The sequence below is a fragment of the Colletotrichum chrysophilum genome (assembly GCF_026319265.1).
Source record: "Colletotrichum chrysophilum strain AFK26 chromosome Unknown scaffold_39, whole genome shotgun sequence".
NCBI lineage: Eukaryota > Fungi > Ascomycota > Sordariomycetes > Glomerellales > Glomerellaceae > Colletotrichum > Colletotrichum chrysophilum.
In genome coordinates, this window is record NW_026517326.1 from 195,905 (window position 1) to 223,477 (window position 27,573).

General features: G+C 53.6%; 12 protein-coding genes across 12 annotated transcripts; 2 read left to right on the forward strand and 10 right to left on the reverse strand.

Annotated features, from left to right (window-relative positions):
- Positions 1-352: 352 nt before the first annotated feature.
- On the reverse strand, positions 353-1,897 carry COL26b_005685 (uncharacterized protein; the record flags this gene model as incomplete). The annotated part of the gene is made up of 7 exons (XM_053178524.1): positions 353-404; positions 452-871; positions 971-1,060; positions 1,110-1,147; positions 1,198-1,235; positions 1,283-1,418; positions 1,763-1,897. The coding sequence occupies 7 exons, from the start codon at positions 1,895-1,897 to the stop codon at positions 353-355; spliced, it is 909 nt and encodes a 302-aa protein (XP_053037535.1).
- Positions 1,898-2,642: 745 nt separating this feature from the next.
- On the reverse strand, positions 2,643-3,950 carry COL26b_005686 (uncharacterized protein; the record flags this gene model as incomplete). Its single annotated transcript, XM_053178525.1, has 1 exon — positions 2,643-3,950. The coding sequence occupies one exon, from the start codon at positions 3,948-3,950 to the stop codon at positions 2,643-2,645; it is 1,308 nt and encodes a 435-aa protein (XP_053037536.1).
- A 206-nt stretch (positions 3,951-4,156) lies between these two features.
- Positions 4,157-4,934, reverse strand: COL26b_005687 (uncharacterized protein; the record flags this gene model as incomplete). Its single annotated transcript, XM_053178526.1, has 2 exons — positions 4,157-4,691; positions 4,828-4,934. The coding sequence occupies 2 exons, from the start codon at positions 4,932-4,934 to the stop codon at positions 4,157-4,159; spliced, it is 642 nt and encodes a 213-aa protein (XP_053037537.1).
- Positions 4,935-5,466: 532 nt separating this feature from the next.
- COL26b_005688 (uncharacterized protein) lies at positions 5,467-7,174 on the reverse strand (the record flags this gene model as incomplete). Its single annotated transcript, XM_053178527.1, has 4 exons — positions 5,467-5,718; positions 5,777-6,349; positions 6,534-6,912; positions 6,969-7,174. 4 exons carry the CDS (start codon positions 7,172-7,174, stop codon positions 5,467-5,469), a joined length of 1,410 nt encoding a protein of 469 aa, XP_053037538.1.
- A 492-nt stretch (positions 7,175-7,666) lies between these two features.
- Positions 7,667-8,479, reverse strand: COL26b_005689 (uncharacterized protein; the record flags this gene model as incomplete). The annotated part of the gene is made up of 1 exon (XM_053178528.1): positions 7,667-8,479. One exon carries the CDS (start codon positions 8,477-8,479, stop codon positions 7,667-7,669), a length of 813 nt encoding a protein of 270 aa, XP_053037539.1.
- A 1,264-nt stretch (positions 8,480-9,743) lies between these two features.
- On the forward strand, positions 9,744-10,067 carry COL26b_005690 (uncharacterized protein; the record flags this gene model as incomplete). Its single annotated transcript, XM_053178529.1, has 1 exon — positions 9,744-10,067. The coding sequence occupies one exon, from the start codon at positions 9,744-9,746 to the stop codon at positions 10,065-10,067; it is 324 nt and encodes a 107-aa protein (XP_053037540.1).
- Positions 10,068-10,462: 395 nt separating this feature from the next.
- Positions 10,463-11,896, reverse strand: COL26b_005691 (uncharacterized protein; the record flags this gene model as incomplete). The annotated part of the gene is made up of 1 exon (XM_053178530.1): positions 10,463-11,896. The coding sequence occupies one exon, from the start codon at positions 11,894-11,896 to the stop codon at positions 10,463-10,465; it is 1,434 nt and encodes a 477-aa protein (XP_053037541.1).
- A 1,057-nt stretch (positions 11,897-12,953) lies between these two features.
- COL26b_005692 (uncharacterized protein) lies at positions 12,954-14,375 on the reverse strand (the record flags this gene model as incomplete). The annotated part of the gene is made up of 2 exons (XM_053178531.1): positions 12,954-14,038; positions 14,087-14,375. The coding sequence occupies 2 exons, from the start codon at positions 14,373-14,375 to the stop codon at positions 12,954-12,956; spliced, it is 1,374 nt and encodes a 457-aa protein (XP_053037542.1).
- An 896-nt stretch (positions 14,376-15,271) lies between these two features.
- Positions 15,272-15,895, reverse strand: COL26b_005693 (uncharacterized protein; the record flags this gene model as incomplete). The annotated part of the gene is made up of 1 exon (XM_053178532.1): positions 15,272-15,895. One exon carries the CDS (start codon positions 15,893-15,895, stop codon positions 15,272-15,274), a length of 624 nt encoding a protein of 207 aa, XP_053037543.1.
- A 24-nt stretch (positions 15,896-15,919) lies between these two features.
- COL26b_005694 (uncharacterized protein) lies at positions 15,920-16,867 on the reverse strand (the record flags this gene model as incomplete). Its single annotated transcript, XM_053178533.1, has 1 exon — positions 15,920-16,867. The coding sequence occupies one exon, from the start codon at positions 16,865-16,867 to the stop codon at positions 15,920-15,922; it is 948 nt and encodes a 315-aa protein (XP_053037544.1).
- A 1,160-nt stretch (positions 16,868-18,027) lies between these two features.
- Positions 18,028-18,658, forward strand: COL26b_005695 (uncharacterized protein; the record flags this gene model as incomplete). Its single annotated transcript, XM_053178534.1, has 2 exons — positions 18,028-18,375; positions 18,641-18,658. 2 exons carry the CDS (start codon positions 18,028-18,030, stop codon positions 18,656-18,658), a joined length of 366 nt encoding a protein of 121 aa, XP_053037545.1.
- A 6,765-nt stretch (positions 18,659-25,423) lies between these two features.
- Positions 25,424-26,440, reverse strand: COL26b_005696 (uncharacterized protein; the record flags this gene model as incomplete). The annotated part of the gene is made up of 1 exon (XM_053178535.1): positions 25,424-26,440. The coding sequence occupies one exon, from the start codon at positions 26,438-26,440 to the stop codon at positions 25,424-25,426; it is 1,017 nt and encodes a 338-aa protein (XP_053037546.1).
- Between the last annotated feature and the right edge of the window lie 1,133 nt (positions 26,441-27,573).

Below are 27,573 nucleotides of genomic sequence, written 5' to 3' on the forward strand. Positions count from 1 at the left end.
GGAGCTAATCAACGGCTGCAACAGCGGGGCGGCCGGGCAGGCCCCGACGCTTTGATGCATCGAGGCCAATCGCGACTGCCCACTTGCTTCCCCGACCTGCAGGCAGAGTTCCGAGGGCGACATGGATGCATGAACCAGCTCAGTAATAAACATTCCGCATTGCCGGGAGGGGAAAGGAGTACGTGTTCTGACCCTTTCTGTCAGATGGAGATGTGATAGCAGCGGATGTGAGATTTGAATTTTCAACGAGCCGAACATCCACTTTTCGTCGTTTTTTTTATTTTGAAGAATTAGATGAATGAAGACATCCGAAGATGCGATCAACTAGATGAATCTGGAACCCCCCGCTCCATCACGATGCCGCCTCAGGCTCGGCTTCGGGCTTGCGTCCGTAGACCACATGGCTACAAACTGTCAGCAAAATCGGCCAAAGAAATAGTTGAACACTCACATGTCATTGTAGATGTGAAGTTTGGCGGACTTCATCTCCTTGCGTACGTGCGCCAACAGCACCATGATCTCCTCCTTCGTCCAACCAAGGACGTCGCAAAATGCTCTCAGGCTGAACCCGTCAAGCCCGTCCAAGTACTGGATCAGATTCGTTAAACCAAGATCCTTGAAGTACGGGTCCTTGGGCCAGGTCCCCATGGGGAGCTTGAACTTGCGGACAACAACGTCGACGAAGCCAGCTTCCTTCACCCACTTCTCCAAGTCGTACCCTGGGTTTGGGTTGCGGCCAGCAGCGTTGCAGGCTTCCATCAAGTTCTTGTTCCACTGAGAAGCAAAGTGCTCCTCGTTCAGAGTATCGTCATCTGTGAGGAACTTGATGTTGTAGTCTTGGAATTCAACCCAGCCGCCCGGGTTGAGGTTTCTAGGCGGTTCGTCAGCCTTTTTGGTGTCAATCAGCTACAGTGATGCGTACTTGTAAGCCCGTTTCATGAGCAGTGGCCAATCTCCGATGGCTGCACACATATAGCGGCAGAAAATGAAGTCAAACCTGTGCTCGTACAGCCAGGGGCTCTCAACGTCGTCGATCTCAAATTTGACGTTGGGCGGGCACCTAAAAAGAAGTCAGCCCTTGCCGTACGATCTTGACTGGATAACCTTACCATGCAGGTTGAATGGCACTCAGATCGTTGCCGAGAATCTATGACGGGAATGAGTCTCGCCTGAACCATCCACGACTCGTTTGCATACCTCTGCATTAGGAAAGATCTCTGCCGCCTCGACAGCCCCTGTGAGAGTGTCAGCTGCAGAACATTGCGACAAGCTCGTGACCTACAAATGCCGGTTCCTGTGCCGATGTCTAGAATCCGATGTGTCTTTTCTTGCGGGACCGGGGCCAAGAAAAGCTTCTCGCCATAGCTGATGAGCTTCACAATGAGTGTGTGGTTGAAGTCGAGCCGGTCCAGTTCGACCTTTGAGGCAGGCAATCAGTACTTCGTCTTTGTTGGTGATTTTCATCATTCACCTCGTCGTTGGGTCCAAAGTACGCTAGACATGGTCAGTGAGAGTTGACGTCTGACGGGGACGCTTGCTTACACCCAGCTCTGAACGCGTGAAAACGTCGGCCGTACTCAGTAGGGTAGTCTGTCACACTTGATGTCAAGGATGCCGTATAGGACGAGCTGTTCTGTCAGCGCATATCATCTCAAGGAATAGAAAGTACACACATGCGATCGTCAATGTTGGCGGCATTCGCGGCAAGCTAGCATTACGGTCAACGAGTTGGATCTGGAAGCAATGGTGCCAGTGAACTCACACTCGCCGCATCGTCAGCTTCAATCTCGGCCGGCGCTTGAGGCTCGGGTGCGGCCGAAGGTGACGCTGTCGATCTCAACGGAGATGTGGGGGCTGGAGACGCCGGCGCCGCCGCATTGTCTGACGATTCGGCCATTTTGAAAGTCGATTTCCGTTACACACGGGATGAGAAATCGAGTAGAGAGACTTGGCCGAACAAGGGATTTTGTACTTGTCAGTTGTCGCTTTGCGCCAAGCTGTGCCCGCTGTTCAGCGGGTCGTTGTTTGATTCTGTTGGTGCAAGGCAGCATTGAGATATGCAGGCAAACGTTCCATTTCACAGATCTGTTGGAGAAGAACTCGCATGAATCCAGGGTGTAGAGCTAATCAACGACTTGACATCGTTTCATCAGCGGGGCCCTTCGGTGGTACGCTCTGCATTCGTTGCACCCAAGACCAATCACGCCGGGCCGCTTCCCTTTCCCCGGTTGTTGATAGACATGGATGCATGTGGATGTTTCTGTCATTTTGCAGCCACAGCTCAGTTCGTATTCAACTTCTTCTCATAAGGACAAATGCTGCGGAAATCCCAGAGAGAACAGAATACTCAAGGAGGAAAGGCGTTTGATGCGAACCAAATAAAGATAGAACAGGAACCCAGCAATCTTTGATCTCGTCCGAAGAAATCGAGACATCCCACAGGCCTACATAAAGAGTGGCGACACTTGCTTGTTGGCTCTGCAACCAACAGATAACCTTCGGAGCCGGGCTTAGCTGCCGCAGACCCGCTACACCCTCTGTGTTAGTCCCGTCGCCTCAGGAGCCAGTGTGAATGTCAAAAGTGACAGCCGAGGTTCGCGGTCGATGGTAAGCCTCTGCAGTCCAGATGCTGGACCAACGTCTCATCCGGTCTGGCTGTCATTCAGTGACATCCCACCATTCAACGGATCCAGGAACCAGGGAAACCCCTCTGGGTCCCACTCGTTGTTGAACATCGTCAAAGGCGCCTCGCCAAAAATGTCGATCCCGTGCCCAAAGAATCCGCCCAGAGAATCAAGACCCATAGCATTGACTGAGGTGGAACCTAGATCTGGACTTGGCAACAACTCGCTGAACCAGCCGTTCTTCTTGAGTACAAGCCTGATGGACTCGGCCGCAATGCGAGCCTCTCTAGACGAAGACTCATTCTTCATCCAAACGCTGAGGGAGTTCCACAACGCTGTTTTGATGTCCACTTCCCTAGCCGAGGCATATTCGTTTCCAGCCGCATGCAGTCCCTTGTACATCGCGCCGCAGAGGGTGATGCAGGCCGTCAGGAATGCATGGTTCCCAATAAGCGACAGCTTGGCTCCCGCAAAATGCAGCAAGCCTCCGACCATGGTTTCCTCGTTGAGAGTGTGTTGTAGCTGCAGAACAGAGAGACAAGAGTCCAAGCACTTCTTTCGCGAGTAGCTGAAGCTGTCGCTTGCTTCGCTGAGATAGTTGCGGTGGATCATGACCTCACCTATACGAAACATGAGCGCCAAGTACAGCCTGTGCATGATCAACAGCGGCGGATCCGTAACTGACGCCTGCAAAGGCTTCATCTTTAGTGGTGGTGGGAGGCTTTCCTCTGCCTCCCTCACCTGCCGATCCACTGCCAGTACTTCGGTGTAAGCAGGCGGCTTGATTGACGAAGACAGATCGACAGCAGCCCCAACCGCCACCAGCATACGCCTCCTCGCGATCAGTTGAGTGACAGCCGTAACCTCGGTTTCTGACCTGCTGGGTGGGATCTCCTTGGTGTCTTCGTCAAAGTCCGCGTCGTGTAGGTTCCGCGGCTCCTCTGTATCCCAGTGACCGGCACTAATCCTGCGAGGTATGCCTGTCCGCATCGACATCTGGAGGTCGCCCTCCAAGCACTTGACCCAGTTTCGGCGTCGAATCTCCCCGGCGAAGGGAGAAATGCTCGGGAAGTGGGACGGATCTCTGTGGTAGCCCATCTGGAGGAGCAGATTCATAGATACGCCGTGGAGGATGCCGATGGTCTGCGTGATATCCCTTCGCGACGACAACTCTATGATGACATACTGGTAGATGGTTTCCCAGGTGTATTGGCCTCCGTTGGCGTACCTTCCCAGTAGCAGGCACTGTGCCGTCTTCTCACGGTACTGATCGATCAAGGCCTTTGGATCTTCTACTTCCGATTTGCCGACGAGGTCATACGACATGACTGCCATGCACATGATTGAATACAGTAAGCCCAGCCACATGATGGGGGTTTCGGATGGATTTTGACAGAACTCGGCATACTAAAGAGAGTCAGTCCCTGGGCGAGCTGAGCATGGTGCCTCCAGCTTACCTCCCTCATGAATTTTCCGGTGTGGAATGCGCCTGTTGCTTCAATGAGCAGGTGATACAACAAGCATCATGGGCATCACAAACCTGATGCCAAGTCCAGAGAGTTGAAATAGTGCGATATGTAGCGGTCCAGAACTTGCTTCGGAGGAATCGAGTCCAGGATCTGTGCCCTCGAGGCAGAGCGTACGCTGTACAGCAGCGGCATCTCCATGTCGTCTTCTGGGGCGGGGATTGAGCCGGGAGTCGCACTGTTGGTCTGGATCTCCTCCTCCGCCTCCAAGTGGTCCTTCAACTCGGCGATCCCGTCCAGAATCGAGGCCCAGTGACTGCTCCCAACATACCGAGCCTCGGATGCGTTCAGCCGGATACTGCCACTCTCAGACGTCTTTGATGATTCATCGCGGGCTTCGGTTGGCGTGCTATTGCCTGCTGGGACATAACCCGTTGCGCTATTTCCAGTGAGCGCCGTCGTCACAGGAGTTTCGCGTGACGGCCCAGGGTCCTCCATCATCGTCACAACCAAGCTCTCGAGCTGGGCCAATCGAGCTTGCAGATTTGCCCGTGGTCGAGCACTGGAAGCATGCTGGGAAATCCCGGCAGAGAGAGGGCCACTATTGGCATAAGTGCACTGAATGCCATGCTGGACGCACCTCTGGCAAGGTTGCTGTCGGTCACATTTCTGTCTGAGGAAGCCAAGCAATGAGAAACTATGCACATTCAACTGTCGAAAGTCCTTTGGGTACTCACTTGCGTTTGCGACAAGTTTCGCATACCACTGTGGGTTTGTCTCTTCGGCGGTTTGGCGGGGGGCGCGGCCTCTCAGGTCCGGCAGAGGCGTCCTGGTTGGATGACATGTTTGCAGTGATGTTGAGACAGTCGGGATGGTATTTGGAAGATTTCTGGGCAGTTTTCGCTCCGAGACAGACATCTTTTGGGGAAGGAGATGGGAAGGCCGTCAATCCCAGCCTCCTTCCCGTCAGCGCACTAAAGTACCTACATAAGCGGGTAGAATGGAGCGCCATGCCGCCTTTGTGCATAACGAGAAGGAATCTGGCTGCCTACGCAAAAGGGGGCCTAAAAGCAGCCAATGAGACCAAATTTCCGGAGCCTGCTGATGACGAGGCCATTGATGATTCCTGGTGGGTGAAAGACCGGCATGAAGCCACCTGCAGATTAATCGTTCACATGCCATTGGTTTGCTCGATAGTTCTGGTTTCCATTCCAACCAAGAGAAAGATCATATTCCATTAGAATTATGAGTGACCCGAAAGCCCTGTTTGTGAAAGAGACCTCTTAGTCTAAGGCATATCTATTAATGCTTCTTTTGTCTATGCCTTTTAAAGTCAAAGAAATCGTGTCATATGGCCTGCTTTATTGGCGAGAAGCTCACAAACTCGTGGCTGTCTTGCTGCGAAGCCAACCTCCGTACTTGTAGAAGAACATCGGGGCGGGTACGAAAGCCAGGGACAAGAAGCCAAGGAGAGTGTTGCCCCAACCGTAGTTGAGCGTCTCATACATCTTTGTGCCTGCAAGAGGGAGGAAGGCGCCGAAGAGGCAGCGCAATAGGATGTTTGCGCCGAGGGCTGACGCGGCAGCCTCAGAGCCGAATACGTCGACCAGGTAGATTTGCGCAGGTAGCTACTCATTTCGTTAGCAAGCCGATTTTCAATGTTCGACAACAATTCCCTGAACTTACAATGACGAAGAATGCTCCGAACCCGATGAAGAAAGTGCCGATGATGGGAGCGATCCAGTGCACCTGGTAATGCGCGGTCCAGCCATAGATGAAGAAACCAATGGTCATGACGGGGGCGAACCAAATCATCAAAATGAGCCGATGTTCGGGAACGGACCGCCCCTCTGACTTTGTGCGCCATGCCGATACTCGGTCACTCAGTGTGCCAAAGACGATGAGACTTGTCAACTCGCCAATGCCGACGCCCAAGTAGGCCAGACCTACGAGTTCGGCTTTGAAACCGTAGACCCCCTGGAAGATGGGAGTGATGGTGGTGAAGAGGAGGTACAGCAGGCCGAAAACGAGACCGACGTAGAGAGACATGATGAGGACTATGGGAGAGAAGGTCAAGAGTTTTCCGGTTCGGACAAAGGCGCCAATCAGGATTTGGGATGAGGTGAGGCGGCGATCCAGCTTTGAGCGCAGCTCCTGGTTGCCGGTCTCGCGGCGGAGACGATCGGCTTTGCGGGAAAGCAGGATGTTGGGATGAGTCTCTCGGAGAAACGCCAGAGCTACGAGTGAAATGACGCTGCTCTTGTCGAGATGTTAGTATCGTGACGATGGACCCGCCAGTCAGGGGTTGCTCACCATGATGGCCATGAGCCAAAACGTCCAGCGCCAACCCTCGCGAGTTGAAAGAAAGCCTCCTATGACTGGACCGAGGACCTTCAGACAAAATCAGCTTCCGTTTCAATAGTTTATCGGGTGAGCAACATACCGGCCCCATCAGGGGTCCAAGAGCGAACAGCGCTCCAGCAGGACCCCGGTGCTCTGAGGGAATCACGTCCGCGATTGTACCGCCTCCAATGGTCATCGGAGCAGACCCTGCAACGCCAGACAGAACGCGGAAGATGAGAAGCTGAGGCACCTTCTTGCTTAAAGCTGTGCCGACTATGAAAGCAATGAACAGGACATTGCAGATGTGGTATACGATGAGGCGGCCGTGCATCTCGGAAGCGGAAGAGATGATGAGGGGGCCCAAGGCGAAGCCCAGAAGGTATATCGTGACGGATAGTGTGCCGATGGTTTGGCTGGTGATGTGGATGTCTCGGACGACGTATTCCATGCCGGGCGCTATCATCGTGGCGGCAAGGTTGCTGAGGTCCGTGTTAGTTATCGACGTGGATTGCAGCTGGGTGAAACTGTGACTTACACGACGAGGGAGAACAGAGATGCAATGACCACATGTCCGTACCGCAGTCTTGGCGACCAGTTGAGCGGGTTTTGAGGATCTTCCGGGCCTTCCCAGTCGACAACGTTCTCATCAGTGGTGGTGATGGTCGGCGCATTGGAACCAGCCTCGAGATCGGCTGCTTTTTGTTCTGCATTTGAGACCACCAAGGCAATCGGGGTTTCCATTTCGAGGGGCGGTCTGTATTTTCTCAATGTCTTTTGCGAAAGAACCTTTGCGTTCTATGTGTTGGATGAGCGCTTGATCTTGAGTCGTAGATGTGTGGTGATGAGCTGGATGCAGTGAGAGGTAGTGGCACTTACCCGAGCCAAGACGGCCAAGTTAAATACACAAAGCTGGGAGTTCGTCTCACCAATACCGGGCCGCTCCGTTACCATCCGCATGTTGTCCACCGAGTCGGATGTGTGGACCGACGGAGCGCGGTGTCGGACGGTCGGTAGATCGGCTGTCGGAGGGTCGGACGGTGAGATTGTGGACCGTTCGACCACCACACCACCATTATCGTGTCAGATGCCTTAGTCCAGCGGGTTTAGGCAAAGAGGTAAGTCATAGTGTAAATCCTTCAGGTTTAAAGCGTGAGTGCATTTATAATCTATATCTATTCTACCAAAAGCCTCACCCAGCTTTCAATCACAACAACGCCTTCTCTCGCCCTTGACCTAAACAGACGGAGTCAAGTCGAAGTCCGGAGTGGCCCAACACCAAGCAATTTTGCCGTCCTGGAATGAATATGTCGCGATCTCGTTGATCTTGACTGGCTCCTTTCCATCGTCCCCTTTTTGGAGGTTCTTGTTCTCTGGGACCCCCTCAAGCGTGAGCCTCACAAACACCTGCTGCTTCTCAACGTCCGTCACCATGTCCTGGATATGATACTTAAGCCCAGCTGTCGCAGGCAGAAGGAACTTTCCAAAGAATCCCACGACGACCTCGCGCGGGAGCGGGTTCCCATTCATCAACAGTTCCGGAGCCATCATCTGCGGTACAACAACCGCCATCGCTCCATCGTTGTAGCTCTGGATGTAAGTGTGGTATGCGCTCTTCAACTCATCCGCCGACAATTGTTTCTCCGAGACGGGAGGCGCGGTGGGCGAAACTTTGGCCAGGACAGGTGAACGCGGGTTCGGGCGGGTGTCGATCTTGTAGAAGCGCGAGATCTTCTTGTCGTCATTGAAGAAGGCGAGGACGAGCGCCCATGTCTCGAGTTGTGTCCCATCGGCCCCGACAGTCCTTATAATCTGGCGAGCACCAAGTGATTTCCCGTCCGAGTGGACAGCGACGGCGTCGATTCTGAGTTGGGTAACGTTGCGCTGCTCAATATCTGCACTGAGGAAACCAATGAACTCGTCGCTGCTTCCATGGTGTTCGTTGAATGTGATTGCGTCTTGGAGGAACTTTTTGGCGGCATCCCACTTCTTGAGATTGACTCTGTCCAGAAACTCCTGGAAGACGGAGCTGATGCTTTGGGTTGCCATTGTGTGGTTTTCCTGGCGAGTCGAGCTAGTACTGGATTGCAGAACAAACCTCCCCATCGTGGGCTTCGGCATGTGTCTTTATACTCGATATCCGTCAAACACAGCCTCTTCGGATAATGAACATACTTCGAAAGCGAGAGCACCGGCCGCATCGTTCGGAGTGGGGATTGCCAGAATTGGGAGTCGGGTCCCGAGCCACACCGACGGGCCGGCCCACCCACGTCTAGGCCCCGAACTTTACACCGGCAGCAACGGTGATGAGACAATGCTGCGAAACTTCTCGGTTGCAGAAAAGATATTCTGTCGGAATCTGTATTGGAGGCGAGCCGGAATTGAGAGGGTGTTGGTTCGATCGCGAGTCCGCCATCAACCCAGGTTCGTCTCGTGTTCATGTGACGAACATGTGGGAGACTTAGAACGCGCAACCTTCTGGCCAAACTCATGGAGATAGACCATACCGTATCATAAGTTCAGTCGAAGAATTCAATTTGACGGATAAAGGTGACCCAACGTCGGAAACCTTGCTGCCAAATCCTTGCGTACAAGAGTCACGCCGGTTGAACGTGTCCAGCAATCATCAACATCTACAACAACATCATAAACCCTGGCTGTCAGAGTGCACGCAAGTCGATCCAAACAACAACTCTTTCAATCGCGTCAGCAGTGCAATCAAATTTCGCGCCTAGTCATCTCATCCCTCGCTTTCGATCTGTCGGGTCATCGCTTCCGTTCTTATCTTCCCCGTTATCAACCAACGGTTGGCTGCTTTTTGAAGTAGCTTGTGTTGGTTACCGGGGCTACAAAAACGTCTGCCTAGTTCCCCAGGGAGGTTGTTCATGCATTGGTTGTGAAGCTGGGGAACCCGGCCAATGAGGGGTGGCCCTGGCTTCTCATCACAAATGCATCGCTGGTCAGCTTCAGAGGACTTTCGTTGTTGCCTGCCCTAGGCACTCACATTAGTCGAGACAGGCGCGTATGGGGTGGTTACTTCTCTAAATCTGCGCGAACACCTCGCAATGTGACAATTTTGTCTGAGGCACTTTCCAACAAGTGTTTCAGTCCAGCAAGCCAGCTACGTCGATTATGAGTGACCTCCTCGAACGCTGATGAGGAGACAAGTACATAAAGTAGCGACGTCCGAGCTCTTTATCGCCAAAATCTCACCCCTTTCCAGACCGACTCAAACAGTCAACAAGCAACTACATCACAAGCATCTTTCCAACTGTTTCCAACCCAGAATCTACCCAAACCACTCGCAATCATCATGGCCACTGCCATTGAGTCCGCCCCCTACACTGGTCCCTCCCCGCGCCACATGATCGACACCCACACTCTCGCCCAGGAGATCATCAACCGCGACAACGACCCTTGCCCGATTCTCGACGAAGACGAGCTGGCTCTCCTCTCCCAGTTCGTCGCCGACCCCTCCAAAGCTGGCGCCCTCCTCGAGGCCCGCGGCGAGGATCCCACCAGTTCTGGTAGCTTGGTGGCCTACGTTATCTCCCTTCACGGCACTGAGAAAGTCGCGCTCACCAACGAGGAAATCACGCTTCTGAAGGAATGGTTCGGGAACGGCCGGAAGGCTTGAGACTACTAGCAGGAGACGATGAATCGCTCGGGTTCGTTCCACCTTACGACAAGCCTTCAATAGGACTCTACGCATGGGCGCACTCTTTCACATTCATGACGGCTAGCCTGACTACTGAAATATGTCCACTCCCTCTTCTCTTTACTGATGGCCACGGCGTTGGTAACGTCCGACCCGGTGTCCATGTACTCTTTTTCCTTCACGATGACCTCCCCGACGTCGGTAACTCCGACTCGGTGTCCTTCGATTCTACCCCCTTCGCGATGGCCTCCCTGGCGTCGGTGAAATCCGAGCCAGTGTCCTTCAGATCGACATGCCCAGTGTCATCGTTGAGATGATGAGCTTTAAGTCAGCCTCTCCCAATGTAGCGACTGGCGTGCCTAGTGCCCTGGCCTTTATTGCGACCATCTGCCAAAACCACGAAGATAGCTACCTTGGTGGCCACCTCCATAGTGACCCTCCGTGTGGTAGCCATCTCCGTAAGCGACCTTATAGTCATCGTCATTGCCGCCTCCATAGCTACCTCCGAAACCCACGTGCGTAGCTTCTCGGGCAGAGCCGTAGCTGCCTCTGTGGCTGCCACGGCTGCCGCCAAGGTATCCACCCTTTTTTCTGTGATATCTGAAGCTTCGAGGGCGCTGGTCGGTGTATGTCGACGAGTTGCGGTAACCTTGGCCGTAGTTGGCCCAAGTGCGCTGCTCGCCTGCTACTTGCTTGGGGGCTGAAACCTGTTGGCCGCTCAGAGAAAAATCAGGCCCGACATCGAAAGCTGGGCTTTGATGCAGAGCGCCAGATTGAGAGGAGAGCTCAGAGTCAGTTGCACCAGCTGGATGCTCGTGGACTGACTCCGCTTCTGTGGCACGATCACCCGTGTCCGAGGATGAGGACTCGCGAGAGCTTGTGCAAGCCAGAGCCTCGTGAGTTTGAGGGGGTTCAGCCTTCTCTTGGCCGTTCTCAATCTTGATTCTGACGGGGCCTCCCAAGTTCCTGATGCTCAGCAAGATGTTCTCGCCGGCGAATTCAATAACTTGCGGGCTCAACGCAACGACATTGGTGATATCCAGCCGTTCAGCGAGCTGGCCAAGAAATTTGGTCTCGAAGGCCGCTTTTGAGGACGAAATCGTTTCGTGGCTCGCGATGCCGTCTTCTTCCAAGGAAACGGCTCTCTGCAACTCGTCTTTCGAGCGCTTGTCGTCACCTTCCACGACGCGAGGGTTGAGAATTGGCGAAGGGTCTCGAGCCCTTTGAAAGGCTCCAGCTCTGGCCTGCTGAGATTGGCCAGAAGACGGGGCATTGCTAGACGATCCGGCGGTTGGCTCGCGGTATGGTCCGAATTCACGCTCCTCTTCCTCTTCAATTTGCTCCATGTCAAATACGCTGCCTCGGGTATCACCAGCCTTAGGAACGCGAATTCTCGGGCTCCGACGAAGGATAGAGGAGAACCTGGTCTTCCAGGACTCGTTCTTTGGGGGGCGATGTTCTCCGAATTCACGCTCCTCTTCCTCATCCAATTCTTCCATATCAAATACGCTGCTTCGGGTATCACCAACCCTAGGAAGGCGAATCCTCCTGCGGGTTTGATGCGGAAAGATGGTGACGTTTGGGTCGTTTGGAGACGTGCAGAAAGTGCTGGCTTGATTGGTGAAATCCTCGCTGAGAATGGAACCGGAAAAATTGTCGCTGGCGCCTTCCCGGAGAATGAAACTCGGCATGTGAGTATCTTCAGCCATTTCATCGCGGTAGGCGTCGCCGACTCTGCTTTTTTTCTGGACGATTGCTTCATCGTCAGGCCCAAGACTGTTTTGTCGTTTTCTGCGGTATGTCGCCATTTTGACTGTCGTGTCGGTGGTGCCGGTGGTGGATGGGTGTGTGTCGATGGGAAAACAAAGCTGCTGAGTGACTGAGATTTCTGTTTCTTTGCGGATTTCCCTGGTGCCTCTGCAAACCTTTTGTGGGCAGCTTCTGTCGGATAGAAAGAAGAAGTATGCATACTCGCAGCTAATTCCTTCCGTTTTCGCCTTATATTCTCTGCTCTACTATTCTGCACCTTAGTTTAGGTAGATTACGCTTTGTACCGTTTTGCCTAATGGCTAAACAGCGCACTCAGCCTGATAAATGATCGCCTTGAACCCTTAGTTGTAATTAAATTCACGCTTTTCATACGCTCCTGAGAATGTTCTCATTTGCTTCTACTATCCTTGCCTTTGCTCAGGGGAAAAAGACTTCCCATGTAATACTGATCCTTCTAGCTTTCCAAAACTCTTGCGTTTGTGTTCAGCCCCATCGTCACATTTAGACTACTATCATGTCTATCTTTACATCCATCACCACGCCCATTGCTATGCCTACTGCCATACCTGCTGCCATGCCTGTTCCATCAACAAAGATGGAAAGTATGTTAGCGATAGCGAACAGGTAGTGAGTGCAACGGCTTCCCAACGCGCTCACATGCGCTACAAGATTTAACGGGCAGATGTTTGAGATTGATTAGATATCTCGAATCCGTATAAGAGTTGATCATGATAGTCGTACTCTCTTGCTGTCAACATCCTAAATGATTCCTATGATCACAGCACTTATGATCCCTTGCTGACCAAAGTACAACAGGAGGTGATCGTAGGTAGCGGGCCTAATGCCTGCCTGTCGTCTTAGGTGTTACCTTGGTTATCTATTGCATACTTAGCATTCGTCGTCAATTTGCACAAGTCACGTTGCATCGAATGGAGCGTCTGGCAGAATATCTATTTTTCATACTCAGTCTGATATACTCTGCAGCCCAATCTGTCTTAGTACTTCCTGGCCTGACGAACAGTACATACGGTATATCGTGTTCTCAGGCCCACGCCCAACACCTCTAACTCTCGTGGCTCATAGGCTCACGCCACTCTAAGAGCTGTCATTCTTTGGGTCGGTCAGTCCGTCAAACCAGAGGTGGTGATCGTGTTGTTCCGGGCTGCAATCATGCGGAACATCCGAGACCTTGCATTCAGTTTCAAGAGACCGAGCAAGCCTATCCTCATCATCCTTCTCCAGCTTGTTGAAATGAAGGCCCATGAGTGCTATGGTCCTCATGCCGTATGTGCGAAAGCTTTCAGCAAGCCAGTCAGCTAGCTGGACGTGTTTGTTCGCGGGCCGCACTCGTAGATGGCGGCAGTACTCCTTCATTCCCACCCAGATCATGACGTAGTCATCCAGAAGGTCCATGACATTGTCGTCCGGGTTCCTCTTGAAGCTTAAGAGATATGTCTCTCCCTCGTAGTCGAGCCAGGCAATCTGCAGCGCCGGGTTTATCTTTCTGTTTGCAAGCTGAATATGGCCAGCGCTCCGAAAGAGACTCGTCTGTTGAACATTGGACGGAACTCTCACGGCAAAGCCCTCTCCAGGCAGGCTTTGCTCATCCCGAGGGAGGAAAGCCTTCTGGAAGAAATCCTCTCGCTCCTTCCTACCTCCGTCGATGGCCTCAGCAATCCGGTAAGGGATATTGAAGGTCTCAAGATCCTTCTTGCTGTTGAGTGAAGTCCAGACGATCGGCTTCTGGGTGTTGGCCGCCTCAGGGGCCGACGGGGCATTGCTTGCATTTGGCTTGAGATCGGCAGTGTTCTCAACCTGCAAGTCCTTGTTCATCTGGGAGTTTTGCTCGGTGTCGGACTTCCTCTTTTTGTTGGCGGATGCATGCTCTTCTTGCTTAGAATCGGCTTGGTACTTGCGCTTCAAGTCATTCTCCTGCTTTGGGTCGGAACATTCCTCCTTCTCAATGTCCTGGCTCTCCTTCGGGTTCTCATCCTCCGTCAGGTTCTTCTTCTTCTTCAATTCAGTCTCTGGGTTGTGATTGAAGATGGCAGTGTTCTCGTTCTCGATCTTGGCCGCAATCTCAAGCCACTCGCGGTAGCCATCGTCGAGATCTGCCTTCTCCGCATCCTGGATGACGACAGGGCCAAAGTCCTTCGGCCAGGTGTTGTTGTCGCACAAGTCTGTCACGGTGTCAGCGAGATGAACCATTGATGGTGTAATGAACTTACTCAGTGAAAATGCGCAGAACTTCAGGACCTGGTGCGCAACGTATCGCCGGGGCATCCAGGCGAGATGCTCGGTGTTGCGGGCCCAGCCGTACACCTCGTTGATACCGCGCTTCCACATCTTCTGGATCTCAGGGCCCAGAAAATCCTCAAAGGTCTTGGTGTAGATTGCGACCCAGATTTCTCTGGTGACGCAGCCGTCTGCGTCATCCTTGGGCGTCCAGTTCTCGGCGCGATTGTCGTTCTTAGTGGGCTTCTCGCCCGAGTCGGGGTTTGGCTGCGATGATGACATTTTGTCGTCCTTGCTGTTTCACCAAATTCACGAAAATCCGTGTTGTTGATGAAGATCAAAAAGGAAAGGGAAAAAAAGGTCCCAGGTGAGAGCGTGGTCAGTAATTTTCGAGACTCACCTGCGTTTGCTGCTTCTCGGTCGTTGGTCCCACAAAATCGGTGCTTGGCACGGGGACAGGGGGTGGCCCGTCCGGCGTTCTAACCAATCAGAAGACAGGAGTGACCTTTAACGAGAACAACATGCTGCTCCAGCGCAGTCAACACGTCTTTCTTGCTGCTGTTCACCAAATCAAAGAAAAGAAGCCTTTTAGAATGCTAGGACTTGTGGGCCCTTTGAAAGAAAAAAGTAGACACGCAGAAAAAAAGAAAAAAAAGGGCTACAGCTGGTTTATAGATGACGCTAAGGACGACGACAGGATAGATAGCAAGGAAGAACACGGCAAGGACGACAGCGATTGTTGCTCGTGCCTTCGAAAATTAGTGTTACTCGGAACTCAGCGTAGATACAAGTGAGGTACTAGATGGCGTTTACAGATCATCCGGGCCAAATCTATCACGGTGTTCTGCGAGGTTCAATGGACAGTCTCGCGGAGCAAGGGGTCACAAGAAGGAAGAAAGCTGATGCCAGTGTGTATTTCATGCTATGTACGGCTACTTTTCACAATCACAGACGTAACAGAGCTGATTGCCCCACCACGTGTCTGGATTGTCTCTCAGCCACAGCAGTACCAAAGCTGATTGCTTTGCTACTCTAGTCTGCTGGCGCAACAGAGCTGATTGCTCTGCTACGTTTCTGAACTGTCTCTCAACCGCAGCAGTAACAGAGTTGATTGCTTTGCTACGTATCTGAGCTGCATCCCGACCACAGCGCTGGTGGTAACAAGGCTGGCTGCTTTGCTACTGATCCGAACTGTCTCCCAATGCCATCCTGGCATCCCGGCCCCGGTTCCTTGTCTTAGACCTGGACGACTTGGACTTCCTGGATCCCTTGGACTCCTTGGGTGTCTTGGGTGCCGTTGGATTGGAGGTATCATCCTCCTTCCGTTTCTTCTTAGCAGTTTCGTTGTCGTTGTGAGAATCCGGTCGCTTTTGCGGAATGATTGGCGCGGGTTTGTCGGCAAAAGAAGAATCGTTCATGACTTCATCTTCGTCGTCCTCGGGGCTGTCGGGGCCAGACAAGATGTACATGTCGACTTCTTTGTCCTTCGCTTGCGGGGTGATGGGACCAGAAGCATCCTTCATCTCGACGTCTTCGTTGACCTCCGGGGGGGCTGGGGCGACGGCGGGAGGGACCCGCCTCCGCGATCTGGGCCAGGGACGGAAGCCGCTCATATCGACGACCCTCCTCTCTTGAGGATAGTTCTTCCGCAACTCGGGATGAATCATGTCGTAGATGCAGGTGGTTTTGTCGCCCTCTTCCTTGCGTGACATAATCTCAGAGATCTTCCGGTATTCGGCGCTTCTTCGTCCCGCGTCGCAGGCATCTCGGCTTTGTCGTTCGATGTCGGTGAGAGGAGGCATCCGGTGCGCCCGCGTTCGGCTGTATTAGAGGCAGTACGTGTGGCCGTACTCGGCAATGTCCCACTTCATGTCGGCGTAGGGGGAGGGATCCTCTGGGTAGATGTCGTGGCCGCCTGCCGCGAAGAGTCGGATGCGGTCCCTCTTATCATCCTGGTAGACACCGGCTCCTCTGAGTCGGACCGCTGCCGTGAGGTTGTACTGCTCATACTTCTGTTTCTCCGGAAAGTCTACGCCATAGGGTAGCTTGACGTTGAAGGAATGTAGAGCGTCCAGATGCTTTTCGTCGCGGGCTGAGGGGGTGTATCGGACTCTAATGACCTCCGGGCACCAGGCGAAGTCCAATCGCTCTCCAGTCTCCGTACCCTCGAGCGGGAAGGAACCACAATTCTCTTTGATGGCTGCGAACACGTCAAAACCGGTCTTTCCGGTCCTGGCGTTGTCGATCTCGATGACTTGGGATCGGGGTGACTCTGCAGCCTCCCATGCGGCGGTTTCGCTCTTCGCCATCATCGAACCAAAGAGGCGATACGTTTGTCGGTTCCAGAGGGTCTTGCTCATCAACTCCGAGTTGTTCCAAAAGTCAAAGGAGTATTGGTTCTTGTAGTTGCCATCCACCTGAACCATCTCCTTCTTGAGCATCTCGTACTGCTGGCTTGTCTGCAGGGGGACCGCCTTCCATGACAGTCGCAGCAGCGGGTTGCGCTTTTCCTCCTCCAGTCTGATCGATCCGGAACCCTCTTGATTTGGGATAACCTCGTTGTAGTCGGTGATACCGTTGTTCATGTGTCTTGCCAGCACCATCATGCAAGCGATACCTGAGGTGTCTCCCGCCTTTTCACACTCTTTCGGCCAAAAGGCGTGGAGGTAGTGTCGAGTTCGGTGGAGGTAAGCGGTCTGTTCCGCATCGCGGACATCTCCGTCGTGGCCACCACCCCAAGCCGCGAGGCTATACTGGATCGGTATCATACTCATCGCGAGGGTTTGCGTGGTATAGATACCTTGGCGTTGTGTGGTGTGGTGTGGTGTTGTGTGGTGTTGTAGCCAGGAACTTGCGAGGAGGACGTTGACGCGGTAGGTCTGGAGAAGTGACGTCTCGCTTAGCGTGACCACCCCGTGCCTGCCCCAGCTTGCCCACTGCCCACGCAGGAAGGAAGGCCCAAGACTCACTGCCTGCCTTACACCCTGAACGACCTCTTTGTGCTTTTTGTCTATCGGCCTATCTTAGACTACAGTGCTGTCCCGCTTTCTTTGACCCAGCGTCCCGCTCCACGTATTAAAGGGGCCGGGACCAGAACGAAGTAAGAAGAAGACGGCAGTCTTGAAGGTCCGGGCCAAAGCCAGGCGAGGGAGAAGTGAGTTTGATCCGTTCAAGCTCACTCATGAACTGTAATAACACTTGCTTACGATTCGCGGTCAGAATTTCGAGCCTGAGAACGTCGTCGTTGACACCCACGAAGATTTTCGCCGTTGGAAGGAAGTCGACTTCTGGGCATCTACTCTCATTTTCTTCTCTTCGTCATGTAATACAGCACACCGGCTTCATTTGCCCGTGTGTGGGGGGGAAAGAAAATGACAAAATAGTGCAACGAGACAGCAGCGCGGCTTGATGAGTGCTTCGGGACGCCCTGCCTCATATACTCACTGATTCTCAAAAGAGACAGTAAGAGAGCACCCATGCAGCCTTCAGTAATAAGTAAGATTCGTATTTATGTGGCATCAGTGAAACTGGCTGCCGGGAATCTCAAGACGTGCCCGGTGATAGCTGAGCGACGACCCAAAGGCTGCAGGCCCCAGACCGCACACCGGAGTGCCTCGCCGGAAGTTGCAAAATAAAAATCCCTAAGTATTGACTGCCACAGAGAAATACGAGCAAAGACACTGAGCTCGACCGTTACGCTGAGCTGCGTCGGGACGCCCCACTATCTCTCGATTGCCTTCCCTCTGCCCCCTCTCACTTACACTCGCACTCGATCATAACAACAACACCACCACCACCACCAATTTTTTCTCGTCGTAACAAGAAGAGAAAACATCAAAGTGAGAAAATTCCATCGCATCTGCCAAAAACATCTCATTTCCTGTTCGAATTTCTTTTTCTCTGGCCCTTGCTAACATATGACTTGAACAGCAACATGCCTCCTTTTCAGGAACAAGACGGCCCCCCGGCCCACGACCACCCCCCCAACAACGAGCCAATCGTCGAGAACGAGGATATCGCCCAAGGTCTGCCGGCAATGATGACATGGTTGGAACTGGTCCAGCGAGGCGCGCAAGAGAAAGCTCAGCTCCAGCAGCAGGGACTCCAGCAGTACGAGGATGACGACCAGTCGGACATTCCCGTTCTCGAGGCGGAGAATAACCAAGAGCAGCCGATTCAGGAAGTCGACGACCACGACGAGCCCGAATTCATCTTGGATCAAATGCTGGATTTCATCCTCGGAGACCTGGACGAGCCCATTCTGCAGTCGGGTGAGGATGAAGTGAGTTTCGTCCGGCTAAGTTCATCTTCTCAACCCAAACCCAAGCCCATACTTTGAGGTAATGAATAAGGACTGTAATTACAACGAATTGGTGACATCCTTTCTTTTTCATCGATGGAAGTAATACAACCGTCGGCCGTCTGATCATTGCTGGCATTTATGCATCTAATACTCATTTCGACCTCTATGTTTCTGACCGAACCCCTTGCCTATTTACAAATTATCTATTGAGAACTTATGGAGAGGGGTTGCTGACTTTTCCCAGGAGAGACTGGTCTTTTAAAGGAGCCACTCAGGTAAGCAAGGGCGACCAAAGCTACGACGGCCCTTAGATAGACACCCAGCTCCGTGACAGAAGCAGGAAACATACGTCTATCACCATTTTAGATTGTAGAACCCCCCACCCTAAAAAAAAAAAAAAAATGCGCAAAAGTGACCGAAAGAAAACATCACAGAGAAAAAAAATGTGCACAGGATTTTCTTTTTGTGGCTGGGGCTTTCGCCGAAGTCAGTCTCAACTGGCTGCTGAGAGTTTCTTTACTTCCAGTCCACAACGTTTTTATTCTTGATCAGTTGTATTATAATTTTCGATAGTGAGATTCGAACTGGATTTGTCAACTTCAGCTAAACGACTTTTGTTTACGTTTCTCTGAAAGAAGACTCAATCAGCTAGACCATGTGCTTCGTATTTAAGAGCCCAGCGCTGCTAGGTTCAATATCAAGGACGTTAGGGCGAAGGTGAGGTTCCGGCCCCACACATTCGACTACGGAATACGCCTCCTATATTCTATACAGAACAGTATCCATTCTGATTCGTAATTCGTTTTCGTGCTATGTTATTCAATTCTCTGTGTTTGTCACGGGGGACACTGGCGACACATAGAGACCCCGGTGAAATGCCAAGCTGTCTTGCGACATCAAGTCATCCGCCAGTATCTACAATTTATGCCCTCAACGCATTCATAGAGCTCCCTCAATATTGGCCTCTATGAAACCAGGCTGTCAGGAAGTAACCCAAAATCAGCATTGGACCGACTGGGAGAATGCGTCTGGGGGAAGTCGCCACGCGTCTAGGTACCTCGCAAGTCATTTTGATACGCTGGACACTGAGCTTCAGGGTCTCAAGTTATGGGAAGGTGGGGTTCTTTTCAATCTACCTGTCACTTTACATCAAATCCTTTGTTAACAAACAGGTGTCTCGCTGAGCCCAACTTCAGCTGTGCTACTCAAACGCGCATGGGCAGCTGTCGATTCACTTCAAAGGGAGGCGCACCGCACTTATGGTCGTCCTCCTTCCTTGGCTGCCTTTTCGGCCCAGAAGGACCTGCCTTCCACCGGGTGCCAGATAGGTCTGTACCTTAGCCACCTGCCACTTTACCTTCGAAGCGGCGATCTACTCTGGCTTAACCAAAACAACGCGGCCTCACTAAATTTGACCCAAACGGGTCTTCTCAGATGCTCAAACAAACGAAGCTGCCATTCGCTGTGGCTAACAAAGAACGAATACGAATCTGAGACACGTTTGTATTGCCTTTCTCGGGAGGCTCAGTGCTATTGTGCGATCCAACGCCGGTTCCACCGCGGATCGAGCATCCGGATATCAGACTTTGCGAGTTTTTCGACGTGAAGACATCGTGTTCTTCGGAAACACTATCTTACACGAGTATTTGTCAAACTAGACAACGTTCGGACCGTACGCTAATGATTGTTCCAGGCACGAAGCACCATGCAAGGCACATGGATCCAAGCAGAGCAGCCCCCACGATATTTACGTCCCTGTTACCAGGCACCCGGATGCCACCCGCAATCAGCATCTGGATCGAGCCACGCCACCACCACCAACATTGTTCGTCATCCGGGCCGTTAGTCCCCTGCAAGCCAATGGCGTCTGACAGCGGCCCATCGAATCTCCGCGTAGGCGACCCCGGAGCCGGGCGATGGACGTGAATTCCATTTGTCGGGATGCGAGAAGCGAATATCGAGACGCGGCGACTCGATGGTACAGAAGACCGAGCCCGGTCATCCTTGAGCAGATGCCTCGGGCGGACGCAGGTCCAAGGGTTCGACGGCGAGTCCAACTTGTATACTGCAAGCACCAACTCGGCCGACTGCACCATTGGGATCGCATATTTGGTGCTAAATGTTAACTAAGCAGCCACAGTGCAGGTCGGGCGATATCCTCCCATAGTGGCTAGGCGCATATCGTGCGTCCAAGTAGCTGCTACCTAGAATATGCAGCGTGTGCCCTTTTCACACAAACACCAGGCCAGAGTTCCCATCCGACCTGTCAAACCCCTCTGGGACGTGGCCGCTGAACCGACTCATCTTCAATGGACCCCAAACTCGGCGCCGCTGATCCCCTCTAACGGGTGTCCAATCCCTTTTCCCACACGATCCCCTCGCCAAACCACGTCAGATCTCGTCGCTCGTTCCCGCGGACCAATGACAGTACAAAGAGCATCAGGGCGGAATTGAGTCTCGGTCACATCCGCGGGTCTCCTCCCCCCCTTTTCGGGAGTGGCAGAAGTGGCAGCGGTGCCAACGGCTGTCCCCTCCGGAGCTCCTTCCGGAGAGAGGCCCCGGTTTCGTATCTCGACCAATACGGGCGCGAAGCGTCTCCGCACCGCGATCTTCTCTCCCCACAAAATGTTTCGTTTCAAAGTGCGACGGTACCGGAGCAGCTGCACCGCCTCAGAGCCCCTCAACCCCCCGGCTCCGCGGCAGCCACCGAGCGCCAATCCGGGATGGGTACGTACTCGAGCCGGGGGGCACAGACGGCAGAGGCGATCCCCACCATCCTCTTTGGGATGCTCAGCCGCATTTCAGGCTCTCATCCCTGCCAGCTGTGAGTGGCAAGCCACACCCTCCCTGCCTCTCAGTGTCTCCTTGCAAGGCAGGGATCGAGCATCTGGCACACGCTTCTTTGCTTCTGTGACATCGTTTTTGTCCGTCTCCGAATGCCGACACGGGAGACGAGTGTCTGTTGGTACGAAGATCTAGATGTGGGCATTGCAAAGTTAGGCTCACAATCGCATTTCTGCCCATTTGCAAAGTTCCTGCTGGCCGGCATCGGTCTGTCACGCCTAAATACGAGAAACAAAAAGTTGAATCCACACGCAGAGCAAACTTCCCCCCTTCTGATTATGCGCACAGCGAGCCCGTAGCCTCCATGTAACGCTTCATGCGCCGCGCAAGGCTAGATGCAAAGCTGCAAAACGCTCGAGCTGGGTTCTTACTACTACAACTCTCAGGAGCAAAGTCAAAATGCCCAAACCCTTGGAAGCCTGTTGCGCTGTTTAGCCCTTCTGGAGCAGGAAAAAAAAAAGCTCTTCAGCTCAAACTTTGGCCTCCAACACGACCCCTACAAACGCCCATGCGACGTTACTCTCAACGCGCTCTACCCCAGGACGCGTAACTCACACTTCCGCGAAGCCTCAAACAGTCCAGCGCCGGATGGTGCCATGCCCAGTAACCATGGAGCACCAACCACCCTCCCTCCGCCCGACCCTTTCCCCCCATCAAACGTGATAGCTGCCAACCCAAATTCTATATATCAAATAAGGGAAGCCTGGCTTTTAGGATTTTTGTTTCTTTTTTTCTCAACAGCCGCTGCCTGGCAGATAGGTAAATCATGGTTACCGAGCCCGAGGTGCTTGCAGCTCGCTGTCCTTGGGTCTCATCGTGCCTCTCGCGTCTGGCGAAACGATATCCGGAAACCTCTGGCCTGGACTCGGGGACCGGTTGAACCCATCTGGCCGCCGTTACATCTGTCTTGCCTGTCGACAGGACTAGAATTGCCCCGGCGTTCAGACGTTGCCGTCCGTGCGAGTGGGCGGCAGCCAAACCAGCACCCCTCACGGGCGAAGGGCCGACTTTTTGGCAAAGTAGCAGTTGGTCCGTGTTCTGGGCGGTGGTGGGGGGACTGTGGGATGGAAATGTGGTGTGCATGTTACACACGGAGCCGTCACTCCTCGCGCAACGTGTAAGCCGGCTCTGCCCTGCCTCGTCCTTTGGGTTGTTCCTACCACCACACCGACGATCCAGCAAACGCACCGCGTCCCGGGGGCAGACAGGACAGGCAGTTGGCAGACCATCAGCACAAGGCCCGCTCAGACTTTTCTGGCCAGTGTCACCACCGCCCGACCGCGCAGTACCCGACGGACGGACGCATCGATCCATGAACCCGGCCTTCTAGAACTTCCGCCTCATGTTAAAACCCCCCCTTCTTGAGTTCTTGCGCCAGCGTTCGCGTGTCTTGTCCGTGTGTGAGCAATGTCTGGTGTCGGTCGGGCTGTCTCTGTTACAGCCCGCCCACCTTTTTTGTCTGTTCTTCGTTTTCCTCACAAGTTTTTAAGGCTAAGAGGCCAAGGGGTGTGTGTGGTGGGCAGCACGAATCTAGCTCTACAGCCCTCCATCTAGACCACTTACACGATCTGTCTTGGAATCGTGACGGCCAGATACCTATTTAGGAAATCGGCAGCGGTCGATATAGCTTCAACGCATCGCCAAGGATGGCATTCGTATTTTTTCTTTCTTCTCTTCTTGCTTGCTGCCTGACAGGTAGCAGTCGTTGCGGTGGCATACTTGGCATTTTCTCCTTCGTCTTCAGTCTTGGACACTCCCACGCCTGCCCATGACCATCATCCGCCCAGCCCAAGGCCAAGCTCCTAACCGCATATTTTGCTTTTCCACCGTCATGCCTTGCATGCAGAGTGCTGACTTGAAAAATGCTGATGCTCTCCTGACTACTCATCGCAACCTTCGCCACCCGACTCGACCGACCGACCGACAGACCGGTTTCCGGGACCCTTAATTTTCTTTTCCTCTTTTTTTTTTTTTCTGCCCTCTCATCGTGCGTGCCCGTCTGCATGCATGCATGCATGCATCTCGACGACGACAAACTTTTCACAAAAGTCTGAACCTTTGCCTTACCCCAGCTGTGCTTGTCAGAACCCTCCTTCTTTCCGTTGATGCCCAAAATAGAGGGGCGGGGCCTTTGGGGTAGAACACCACCTTGGCCAACGCAACCCGTGCCCCCCCTAGGTCTCCCCCAAAAGCTGAGAAAGCTGAGAATGCAACGCATTTGGAGGGGCAGATCTTGTCCCGATTTCCCAACAATGCGTGAACATGCAAGCATCCCAACTTTTGTTCTTCTTCGCCCAAGTCAGGTTCAGGGTCCCGTCCTCTCCATGCGCCCCCCATCAGTCACCCTCACATAAGCGCGCATACGAGACACCGGCAAGTTGGTGAACAAAATCTTGTTCGAATTAACTAATAACGTAAAAATGCAATCAAATAAACCCATTGAGCAGTGTTATCCAGGCCCGGGCCGAAAACCTCCAGGGTCCGCCTCGTCGCCTATATTCCCCTTCCTCTCAAAAAAGTTTCCCAGCGCACCTCTACCGTAGAATCTTGTTCCTGGGGGAGCTTGAGCATGTCGAGACCCGCGCAGCGGATCACACACACCCAAAGAGTCTCCCATGCGGCTTTCCCATCCCTGCCTCGAGCACTCTTATGCTCTCTCCCGAGTAGTGTCTACCCATCGGTTGGCGGGGAGGCCATGCGTGAGGGCGAGCGGCATGTCGCCTGTTCTCACCGTCCCCCGACCACAAACCCCCCTGACCCGAAGCTGCTCACAGGGCGCGACCTCCCTTGACCCCAGACTTGCACACTTTGACCCCCATCCCGGCGCATCCTTTCCGTTCATGTCGGTCCCGTCTAGCGGGAATCCGCCATGCCGTACTTGGCGTCCGCGTGGGGTAATCAGTGTGGTCTGGGTAGTCGGGTTCGTCGGCCCCGCGCCACGTCGGGCGGGGGAGAGTGCTGTCGTGAAGAGCAGATTCCGAGGCTATGGCACAAGAGGGCTTTGCACCATGTGTCCCTGTCCGGCAGGAAACTCTCGTTTGTGATGCCCAGCTTCTTTGGTTTTTTTTGTTGATGTGTCCCATCTCTCCTCCACTTCCGTGTCAGCCAACCCCCAAATGCGGGTAGGCAGCAGCGAGGACCCTGTCGACAAGCCAGTGTCCGCTTCGACGGCTGTATCTCAGATACAGCCAAGTCTCGGCTACGCGATGATTGTGTTGCGAAATCGACCCTTCCGCGCGAGAAACGTTGCCATTATTGGATCCTGTCCGGGTTGCAAGTCTTCGCCGTCAAAACCTAAAAAACCGAATAGTCTCTGCGAATCGAAGAAAAACAAGAGAGCCGCGTGTCGTGGCATCTAGCCCGGGTAAGCGACGTCGTCTTGATTCGTATCGTTAGTCGCGCAGTCGTGAATATTCGTCATTGGTCGTGAAAGAGTCGTCGTAAATCATCCGTAAGACAGGAAACCAAGCCAAGGAAATGAAAGAAAGCAGATGCGCAGCGGTAATGGTATCTTCCGATCCAGTGTAATGCCGATGGGGGTATCTCTAAGAAAGCCTCTTGAACCAATGAAAATAGAAACAAACGGAAAAGCCAGAACGGAGGAATCGAGAATCCAAGGTTTGTGTGTGTCGGTTTCTTCTGTCTCGGCTCCAGGCCTGGAGCCGTGCGGTGGGGGGTTGCATTGCTGCGTGTTCCTCTTATTTAGTTGGAGAAGACCCAAAGGAAAATGAGAAAAAGGGAAAAGAGACACAAGCCGCCGTATTTCGAGAAACCCCCCAAATGTAAATGCACTCAAATGCCCGCCCCGGACCCAGCCATGATGTGAGATGGTTTTCGAATGAAAGGTGACCGAGCTTGCGGCGTAGTGAGTGGTGGTTGTTGTTCCCCGGATATCGAAAAGACACAGAAGTAAAAAATCAAACGCTCGCTTGCTGCCGACAAAGGAAAACCGAGATTATATCTTTTTGTTGAGTTGGTTGATCTTGCGCGCGAGTTTCCGTAACACCGTTCGCTCCCCCTTCCTGTTGATGCAAAACGCCGAGATGCCTTGAGTGTTGGTTCTATGCCGAGCAGATCGAGAGGACTTCAACTTTTCGCCGGGAAACATGGACAAACGTGCCAGGCAATGCTATGAGGTCGTGACGACGGGGTAGCTATCAGCAGTGACGGGGGGCGCTGGTTGTCACATCGTCGTCGTGTACTCCTGGTAGCGATCCCAGCCGAAACCGCCATAGCCGATGCTCACGCCGCATTGCGGGGTGAACATGCTGGGGAGGGGCAACGCAGGGATGGGCGCGGTGATGCCTGGCGAGCTGTAGAAGAAGCCGGCGGTGGAGAAGGGCTGGCTGTAGGACGGGGTGGGCGAGGGTATTTGGACCTCACTCATGCCGATGTTGGCCCAGATGGGTGTTGAGTCCTGAGAGGTGACACTCGGGCTTGAGGGCAGCACCCTCCAAGCGTCGACGGCGGCAAGGCTGGCCGGGGTGGTGGGCTGCGACCACATGCTGGCGTTGGCGGGCGAGCTGGGCAGCAGGGGAGGCTGTCTGATGACATCGACAACACGGGGCGGAGGGGGAAGCAGGGGCTTCATCAGGCCCATGATGTTGTTCTTGACCTCCTCGCTCTTACCGGAGAGCAGCTCGCCAGCACCATCCTCCTCGAGACCCTCCAAGGCGGAAACGTGCGTCCTGAAGACAAACTTGTTGATGGCCTGGACGAAGTCGTCGTGCATCTTTTTGCACTGCTGGTCCTTCTCAGACCAGTCGTATGTCTTGGCCTTGCTGTCGACACAGTGGATTTCCTTGTGGTACTCGACGAGAGCCTCTATTGAGTCGGTGGTCAACTTGAAGGCGACCTCGTTGCGCAGGACCATGTCGACGTGGACGATGTAAGCCTCGATGTGAAGGAGCTGGTAGTTGAAGACGGCCTCGACCAGAGGGTTGGAGTCCTGGCGCAGCTCGGATTCCGGGGCCTTGGGGAGCATGATGGAGGTGAGGGTCCAGATGGCGTTCGGGGAGGAGAGGGTCTCGGTCAGACACCTTTGGTGTTGGGGGACGCTGTTGAGGGGACGCTTGATCCTGTTGATGCGCTTGAGGGTCTGGGTCAACCACGGCTCGACCTTGGAGCCAAGCACGACGTTGACTGATGAGGCTCTGGGGGCAAAAGCCGCCGCAGAGGCTGGTAGCAGTTGGACGGGCATGTTAGCGGTGGAAGTGTGAGGATATTCCAATCGAGGAAGCGTGGCGGCAAGATGTGTCGTAGATATGGCGGGCCCTGGGAGGTATCCGGTGGTTCTCTGGTCTTGATATGGGAGGGTATCGGTCTTTGTGGGATATGTCTTGATGTGTGCTAGGTGCCCTTAAGAAATCTGGGGATATTCGGGGAGGGGGGAAAAGGAATAATAAAGGAAACAAGAGGATATGACGGAGCTGGGCGGTCCCTCGGAATTTGACGCCGTGTGGGATATTTTGGCTTGCACGCCTGCTGCCGCGAATAAGAAGAAGAGAACGGTGGACGAAGAGCTCGTGAGGAGGGAAGAGGAGGGTGAGAGGTGAAAGTGGTGGTGCGAGGGTGGTGGGGTGTTATAGTAATCGGCCGAGCTGTCGTTTCCCTCGACTCCAGGGCAGACCTGGGGCTTTGGATCTGGGGGCCTGTCGCTGTACGCTGTACGTCGCTGTCAGTGGAAGCAGGTGTTGGTGGCTGCACCTGCAGCTGCTGCGGTTGGAGGTACTGCGGTACCTGCCTGCCTGCCTACTATCTTACTAGGTAGGAATCTAGGGACATGTCACGGCGAGGAAGGCGCAAGAGAGAGGAGGGTACCAAGGTAGGGAAGAGGGGGGGAGGGAGGGGAGTGAGGGGGGTGTGGCAGGTACTGCGGTACAGGCGGCGCAAGGAGCAAGGTGCAAGGAGCCCGCAGCAGCGCAAGAAAAAAAAAAAAAAAAAGAGAGAGGGAAAAACAAAAGTGGAGGGGGCCTAGAGGAGCAAGTGGAGTCTCCCGGTCGTCCCTCTCAGGAGCGGAAGACCTGAACCTCCCTCACTGCACACTGAACTGGACGCGGGAACGACGAGGATCCATGGATGATGCACGCCGGCGGGGGCAGCGCACTGCTCTGTGCAGTAGCATCGGATCTCCCTGAGCCGCTAGGGTTGGCCTGCTATAGGTTACCTTAGGTACCTACCTACCTGCCCACCATGGGAGGGGAGGGGACGGGAGGTATTTTCTCGTCGTTACCTTACTGCGTACTGGACCCGGCACACCAACTGGCAACCCAAGGTACGGTGGTAGGCAGATTTCTCTCTTCTAGGTCCTCTCTGTGCCGTCACTTTCCATAG